Raw genomic sequence first — 8785 nt, 5'->3', positions numbered from 1 at the left:
CAAGTGGGCGAGGCAGAGGGAAAGGGAGAGGGAATCTTACGCTGACTCCATGCTGAGCACAGAGCTCTGATGCAGGGCTTGATCTCACAACACTGAGATCATGATCTAAACTGAAGCCAAGAGTCAGACACCTAACTGACTGAGGCACCCAGGTGCCCCTAGAAAGCTCTTTCATTCTTTTTTTTTTTTTAAAAGATTTAATTAATTTATTTGACAGACAGAGATCACAAGCAGGCAGAGAGGCAGACCGAGAGAGGGGAAAGCAGGCTCCCTGCTGACCAGAGAGCCCGACGCAGGACTTGATTCCAGGACCCTGAGATCATGACCTGAGCCGAAGGCAGAGGCTTAACCCACTGGGCCACCCAGGCGCCCCTCAGCTTATTTTTACATCAGATTTTATATTGGATTTTTGAATCAGTTACCATAAAATGGAAAACAAAATTCTTATACTCAGAGAGTTCATGTATTTGAGAAACTAGTATTCTCTCATGACTCTGTCCATGTTCAAATGCTGGAAAGAACTGAGGCCCAGGGTGCGAGAGTTCGGCATAGTTTATTATGGTCCGACCCTCTGATTTGTTTAGATATGAGCTGGCATATTAGTCAAGATTCTAAATCCCTACTAATACAGCCCTGGACAGATCGTTCAAAGCCATTTTTAACTGGCTTCTTTTATTTATAACACATCCATTAGTATTGTTGATTTTCCCTAGATAATCTAGACTACATTCCCTTTTCTTTATTTAATGTGAATCTTGTACTGAAAATTCTCTTTCATTTCTACTGCTTAGACAATAGCCCAATGAGGGGGTCTGTAAGGATTCTCGCTCGCAAATCAGAGGCCCTGAAAGAAAGAAGGAATGACCCCTTGTGGTGGTTTAAAAAATATGTCCGCTTATTCTCTGTCACTCTTCCCTTCAAGAAGTGGTTTCGTGCCCCTCCTTTGAGCATGGGCTGGACTTGCCTCTCATGAATGGAATGTGGTAAAAATGACGGATTGTGACTTCTGTGGGTAGGTCACAGAAGGCAGTGAAGTTTCTTTCTTGCTCTCCGGGGGAAGCCACACACTCAACCGCCCTATGGAAAGATCCAGGTGGAGGAAGTGAAGCCGCCTCGAAAGAGCCAGGGAGGGTCTGAGGCCTCGTGCTAACAGCCATGTGAGTGAGCCATCTTGGGAACAGATCTTTCAGCCTTCCTCAAGCCTCCAGATGACTGCGGCCCCAAGTGACAACTTCGCTCTCCAGCCAAACAGCTCCCCAAGGCCCGGACCACAGAAATCGTGAGATAATAAATGTTTGTTTTAAGTCGCTAAATTTGGGAGAAATTTGTTTTGTGGCAATAGGTTAGTAAGACATGTCTTGATACGCATATACAAAAGAACAGCTAATTTTTTTTAACTTCTTTTTTTTTTTAAAGATTTTACTTATTCATTTGACAGACAGAGATCACAAGTAGGCAGAGGCAGACGGGTGGGGGTGGGGGAGCAGGTCCCCCGCTGAGCTGACGGTCCCATTCAGGGCTTGATCCCAGATCCCAGGACTCTGGATCATGACCTGAGCTGAAGGCAGAGGCTTTAACCCACGGAGCCACCCCGGCACCCAAGAACAGCTAATGTTTATCAAACAATTAGATCGTTCTCTAAGTATTTTATACGAAACAACTCGTTGAATCCTCACAAGTATATAAGGTAGTTAATATTACTACCCTCGTTTTGCAGCTCAGGAAACTGAGAGGCACAGAGAAACTGAGTAACTTGCCCAAGCTACCCAGCCCGAGATTTATCTAGCAAATGGTAAAACTGGGATTTGAACTCAGGCAGTCTGGCTCTACTACTCTGTGCACTAACTTCTGGGTTAAATTCCTGCTTTAATGGCACTAATGCCATTGAGAAATATGCTGTAATCATAAAAGACGGGCTTAAGCTTCATAACAGAAGGTATAAATTAGATCTAAAGGAACTTTCCTAGAAATGTCAAAGCATTGGAGAGCCTTTAGAAAGAGGCGAGGTTCACATCCACTAAAGGCCCAAAGGTGGCTGTATGACCTCTCCAGTCTGTTTCTAATTCTATGACATACTAAATATACCTTCTACCATATGGCATGATTTAATAGCTCTACTTAGAAATGTTAGTGTACAATTGAGTTTACGGCATTCTGTACTTTGCTCTCATATTTAGTAAAGATTAACATGAAAGGTTCACCTTGATTTCCGTTGCGCTAGTTTGGGGGGAAAATGCACGTATACTGCCCTTTTCATTTCGTTTGGACTACTAACAGAGAACAAAGTATATCCAGTTCTAATACTACCGCTTCTTAATTATAATCTCAGAATTAGATTTATGAGCAATAAATAATGGTAGAATAAAATAATTAAATTTATACTCAGGGTTGTGAGTTCGAGCCCCATGTTGGGTATAGAGCTTTAAAAAAAACTTAAAAAAATACGTATACTCTTTTTGCTTCTTTTTCTAATTTCACTGAAAATGTCGTTTGAAATTATGCGTCTCAAAGAAATTTTCTGTTTTTAAATTTCCATTTTTAAAATTAAAAAAGAATTTTTTTTTCAGTAGGCTCCACACCCAGTATGGGGCTTGAACTCACAACTGACCCTGAGATTGAATCGCATGCTCTACCCACTGAAACAGCCATGTGCCCTGAAATTTTTAATTTTTAAATTTGTAGAGACTAGGTTTATACTTTATCATTCTTTCTGTAAGCACCTAATATAGTATGTGCAAATTTATTGATTGATAATTAAGTTGGTGTATTTTAACTCAATAAATTGAATAAAGCAATTCACAGATATTCTAGGTGGCAAATGCGGTTCTCTCCCAATTTATAGACGTAAAAAGATTGACAAGATCACCTTAGGTCTTTAATTGTTATCTTCTCAGTGAGACCTTTTTTTTAAAAAAAAGATTTTACTTATTTATTGAGAGAGTATAAGCAGGAGCAGGGGGGAAGAGTAGTGGGGAGGGGGAGTGAGAAGCAGACTCCCCGCTTAGCAGGGAGCCCAACTCTGGGCTTGATCTCAGGACTCTGAGATCATGACCTGAGCGGAAGGCAGACACTTGACTAACTGAGCCACCCAAGTGCCCCTCAGTGAGACCTTTCTTTAACACCTCCTCAGGGGCACATGGGTGGCTCAGTCAGTGATGCGTTTGCCTTCGGCTCAAGTCATGATCCCATGTCCTGAGACCGAGTCCCACATCGGGCTCCTTGCTCAGCAGGGACCCTGCTTCTCCTCCTCCTGCTCCCCATGGTTGTGCTCTCTCTCACATTCTCTGTCAAATAAATAAATAAATAATACAATCTTAAAAAAAAACCAAACAACTCTTGAAAAAAAGAAAACACCTCCCCAACAGGTTGGTATTTTTTTATTTTTCATTTAGTTGTTGTTTGTTTTTATAGATGCTACTGCCATCTAGTAATCATAGTAATACTTCACATATTTATTTTGTTTATTTTCTCTTCTGGCAGCAGAATGTAAGCTCCACGAGGGAGGGAGGTTTCTGTGTTCTTCTTTCAGTGCTGTAGACTCAGTATGTAGAATAGTGCTACATTAATAGGTATTGGACAATTATTTGTCGAACAAACGAATGCAAAAGATCTAGCAGGCAGGGGCGCCTGGGTGGCTCAGTGGGTTAGGGCCTCTATCTTCAGCTCAGGTCATGATCCCTGGCTCCTAGGATTGAGCCCCGCATCCGGCTCCTTGCTCAGCGGGGAGCCTGCTTCCCCATCTCTCTCTCTCTGCCTGCCTCTCTGTCTGTCTGTGATCTGTCTGTCAAATAAATAAATAAAATCTTTAAAAAAAAAAAAGATCTAGCAGGCAGATTGGGTCTCGTGTCTCCCATCTAATGTTAATGATAATTAATTATGTACTGAATCGTTACTTATTTTATTTGATGATCATATTGATCAAGGAGGATTGGTATTGATATTATTATCATTTTCCAGATGGTGTGATTAAGTAACTTGTTCAAGGTTATGGAGAAATTAGTAGCAGAAATTGGCTTCAACATTAAGTGAAAGTAGCCAGTCACAAAAGGCCACATAGTGTATGATTTCATTTACATGATCTGTCCAGAACAGGCAAGTCTATAGAGACAGAAAAGAGATTAGTGGCTGCCCAGGGCTTTGCAGGGAAGGATGGGGGATATGGGGAGTGACTACTAATGACTATGGAGTTTCTTTTAGGGGTGACAAAAATATTTTAAAATTAGATTGTGGTGGTGGTTGCACAACCATGTGAATGTACTAAAAAACCATTGAATTTTGCGCTTTAAGGGTATGAACTGTACGGTATGTGACTTAAATCTCAATGAAGCTGTTAAAAATAATAAAAGAAATTGGTTTCAAATTCACATTTCTTTGGCTTCCAAGCTTCTAATCACCTTCCAGAAGGAGCTAAGATTGGACACATGCTGGTTTTGAGACCATGTCAAGGCAAGTACAAGGTTTTCTGTAACTTCCTGTGTCAGAACGTGCTCAAAAACCTACTGGGACATGTCCAAAGGTCACTACCAACTGGAAGAGTCTTTCGTGATCAAGTATGGAACAATTCAAGATCAACTATCAAAGTGACAGAAATTACTGTCAAAATTGACAATACCAAAAACAAAGGCAAAAAAACAAGCCGAAAACAGAGAACCAGGGAGTGGTGAGAAATGAAAGGTCTTCCTTATATAAGAATGTCACCTAATTCGGGCGCCTGGGTGGCTCAGTGGGTTAAGCCGCTGCCTTCGGCTCAGGTCATGATCTCAGGGTCCTGGGATTGAGTCCCGCATCGGGCTCTCTGCTCAGCAGGGAACCTGCTTCCCTCTCTCTCTCTCTGCCTGCCTCTCTATCTACTTGTGATCTCTCTCTGTCAAATAAATAAATAAATAAATCTTAAAAAAAAAAAAAGAATGTCACCTAATTAATACAGGTAAAACAGTTGGAATGATAGGATTATAGTGTCATTCTTGTATATCCATGATAGTAGTAATCAACCCAGGCAAGCATCATCAATAGATGCTAACCCACAGAGTGAGAGATTCTTGGGGAAGGATACTCACAGAGTTTCAGAGTATTACCCCACAGGATTTTTTGTTTGTTTGTTTTTTCAAATTGAGGTGAAATTCACACAACCTGAAGTTAACAATTTCAGAAAACACAATTCACAATATTGTACCACCACCATCTCTTTCTGGCTCCAAAACATTTCATCATTACAAAATAAAATTTTGTACCCACGAAGCTATTGCTCCTCTATTCCCCTTACCCCTGCCATTGACACCACCATTCTGTTTTCTGTGGATTTGCTTATTCTAGACGTTTCGTGTAAATGGAATCATATAATACAAACAGACCTTTTGTGTATGGCTTCTTTCACTTCGCATAATGTTTTGAGGTTCGTCGATATTGTAGCATGTATCATTCATTTTCATTCTTTTTCTTTTTTTAAAAAAGATTTTATTTATTTATTTATTTAGATTTTATTTATTTTTTGACAGACAGAGATCACAAGTAGGCAGAGAGGCAGGCAGAGAGAAAGGAGGAAGCAGGCTCCCTGCCGGGCAGAGAGCCCGATGCGGGGCTTGATCCCAGGACCCTGGCATCAAGACCTGAGCCAAAAGCAGAGGCTTTAACCCACTGAGCCACCCAGGTGCCCCTTCTTCTTCATTCTTTTTATGGGCTGAAAAATATTCCATTATAGGGGCGCCTGTGTCATTTTAGGGGCGCCTGGGTCATTGTAGGGGTGCTCAGGTCATGATCTCAGGGTCCTGGGATTGAGCCCCGAGTTGGGCTCTCTATTCAGCGGGGAGCCTGCTTCCCCTGCTCTCTCTGACTACTTGTGATCTCTCTCTCTGTCAAATAAATAAATAAAATCTTAAAAAAAGGTAGAGGGAAGCAACACCCATTTTAAAAAAATATGTTCCATTGTATGTGTAAACCACAGTTTGTTTATCCATTCATGTGTTGATGGATATTTGGGTTGTTTCTGACCTTTTGACTACTGATTAGTACTGCTGTGTACATTTGTGTACAAGGACTTGAGTACCTGTTTGCAGTTATTTTGGATATATACCTAGGGGTGGAATTGCTGATAATTCTATGTTTAGCTTTTTGAGGAATGGTGGGACTGTTTCCCACAGGGACTGCACCATTTCACATTTCCACCAGCAATGTACAAGGATTCCAATATCTCTATATCCCTGCCAACACTTAGTTTCCATTTATTTATTTATTTTTAAAGATTTATTTATTTGAGAGAGAGAGAGAGTGTGAGTCGGGGGAGGGACAGAGAATCTCAAGTGGCTCCCCTCTCAGCGTGGAGCCCATGGGGCTCCACGTGGGGCTTGATGTGGGCTTGACATAGTGGTTGATCTCAGGACCCATGAGTTCATGAGCTGAGCCGAAATAGGAGTCTGAAGCTTAACTGACTGAGCCACCCAGGGAACCCTCCTTGTGGTTTTGCTTTGCATTTCTCTAATGATGTTGAGCATCTTTTCATGTGCTTTTTGGCCATTTGCGTATTTTTGGAGAAAGGTATATTCAAGTCCTTTACCCATTTTTTACATAGACTACTTTTTTAAATAGAAAAGAAACAAAGCTAGCTTTACCATAGAAAAATGATTAAATGTAACATCACAAATAATGGAATAAAATGCCATCGTTTCCCTTCTGTTGCAACATACGGAGATGGACACAATATCATCCATACAGTGTACCTGACAAAATTATTTAACTTGAATCTAACAGGGAACAGACGAGTACAAAGTGAGGAGTATCCTGCACAACAGTTGAACTGGGTTCTTCAAACGAAGTCAATGTTATAAAAGAAAACAACAACAGCTAGGGATTATTCTAGACTAGAGTGTAAAAAGACAAGGCAATTAAATGTAATGCACGATTCTTGATTGTATCTTGGATTGGAAAAAAGTCAGCAAAAAGGGACATTTTGAAAATTTGAATATGGCCTCTGTATATTACAGATAATATTATATTACTATTAAATTTTCTTGGAATGATAATGGAATTCTGATTCTTACTCATCGAAAAGTTGAGGGTAAAGGGTAACAATGCAAAAACTTCAGTGATTCAGCAAAAACAACAAAGAAAGTTCCATACGCACACATACACACAAGGAAAGCCAATATGATGAAATGTTAAAAATTGGTGAATATGGGTTAATATGGGTGTTGCTTATATTTTTCTCATGTTTCTGTAGGGTTAATATTTTTGAAAATACAAAGTTGAAAAAGTACTCAAGTAGAGAGAACAAACTGATGGTTACCAGAGGGGAAGTGGGTGGGGGTGGTCGAAGTAGGTGATGGGGAGTAAGGAGTGCACTCCAAGGAGGTGATTAAAATAAGAACTTAAAAAAAAATGTTGCGAAAGTAAAACGTTCATCAAATCTAAGCAGTGCTTTCGGTTTTTTGGGTTTAGCATCTTGAGAAATAAGACGAGTTACTTGATGAGTTAAGAAAATAGTTGTAGAACCAAAGAGAGTAAATGGTCCCGGTGGCTATCTTTCCAAAACATTATAATTATTTAAACAACCAAAGGAACACTGTAGTTGTCATTTTGTCCCACTACCAGCTCAATTCCTGTCTTTTTTAGGTAGCATGATAGGTGGAAAGGATTTGGAGACAGCTAGGCCTAACTTTGAATTATCGCTGGGCAAACTGTTCAACAGCTTTAGGACTCAGTTTCCTCATTGTAGGATGTAGACAATAACTACTTGGTGGGATTATTGTGTTAACTTTTATGCACTTGTTTACTGAGCTGGGCTTTAAGTCAAGTGCCAAAACTTCATCGTACTTTCCATACCCTTTGCGTCTTTTCTCTTAATTGAACAAACAGTCCTGTGGGGTGGGTCAAGGGGAGAGATGAGAGGACTTCTCCAAGGTCACACAGCTAGTGCAGGACCCAGGTTTCCCCGCTCTTGGTCCTGTGTCCTTTCCACACCCGCCGGAGAGGAGGAAGCGGCGCTCATGGGGATGCAAGGATGTAGAGGAGCAAAGGGGGAGAAGAGGCCGCGCGAAGAGAGGTGGTGTGAGACCCGCGGAGGCGCCGGCCAAGGAAGGGCGCATGGAGAGGCGGGTGGCGCGGTCGGCCGGGGTGCGTAGGGGAGAGGCTGTGGAGAGGGAGGGTCGCGCGGGCCGGGTGCCCAGGAGGGGCGGGAGGCCTGGGCCGTCCGCGGGGGCGCAAGAGGCGGAGGCCCCGGCCGCAGGCAGAGGCGGGGGACGCCGTGGGCGGGAGGGGCGGTGGTGGCGGGGAGTCACTTCTGCACAGGTGGGGCAGGTGGGTGGGTGCGGGGTGCGCGGGAGGGCTCGGCGCCGGGGGTCCGGACCCCAGCGGGCGGGTGGGGGTGGGGCGGGGCGGGGGCGGGGCCGGCCGGGGGCGGGTCTCGCTGGGCCCCCCGCGGGAGCGGCTGCTGCTGCGGCGGCGGCGCAGGCGCGGTTCCCGCCTCCTCCCGGCTGGCGGAGCGAGTGGAGGCTGCAGCCCGGCTCGGCTCGGCTCGGCTCCCGCGTCGCCGCCGCTGCCGCCGCCGCGAAGCCCCCCGCCCCCCTTCCGCCGCGTCGGGATGAGCTCCCGGAAAGGTGAGTGGCCCGCGGCGTCCCCTCTTCCCCGCCACGCGGCCCCGCAGGCCGGCCGGCCCGACCGTTAATGTGTGTCTTCTGTTTCCCTAGTGCTGGCCATTCAGGCCCGAAAGCGGAGGCCGAAAAGAGAGAAACATCCGAAAAAGTGAGTCCACGCCGCGCTAGCCCCGTGGCCTGTGCCCCCTCCTGGTCGAGGG

The 8785-nt window shown here is 43.9% G+C and overlaps 1 protein-coding gene across 10 annotated transcripts in view; it reads left to right on the top strand.

Moving 5' to 3' along the window:
* The first annotated feature begins 7979 nt into the window (after nt 1–7979).
* Nucleotides 7980–8785, top strand: part of SRPK2 (SRSF protein kinase 2) — a 244859-nt gene continuing 244053 nt past the window's right edge. For 5 of the 10 annotated variants that reach the window (XM_046021598.1, XM_046021597.1, XM_046021592.1 and 2 more), the window contains exons 1-2: nt 8062–8106; nt 8679–8733. In XM_046021598.1, the coding sequence (XP_045877554.1) occupies nt 8077–8106; nt 8679–8733 (85 nt within the window). In that variant the 5' untranslated portion in view covers nt 8062–8076. Of the gene's footprint in view, nt 8107–8454; nt 8589–8678; nt 8738–8785 lie in introns of those variants that run through there. The other 5 variants (XM_046021593.1, XM_046021591.1, XM_046021606.1 and 2 more) reach the window with 3 other exon arrangements.

This window comes from Meles meles, chromosome 10 (assembly GCF_922984935.1).
Source record: "Meles meles chromosome 10, mMelMel3.1 paternal haplotype, whole genome shotgun sequence".
Lineage (NCBI taxonomy): Eukaryota > Metazoa > Chordata > Mammalia > Carnivora > Mustelidae > Meles > Meles meles.
Note: the sequence above shows the minus strand (reverse complement) of the source record. Positions and strands in the feature narration are given on the sequence as shown.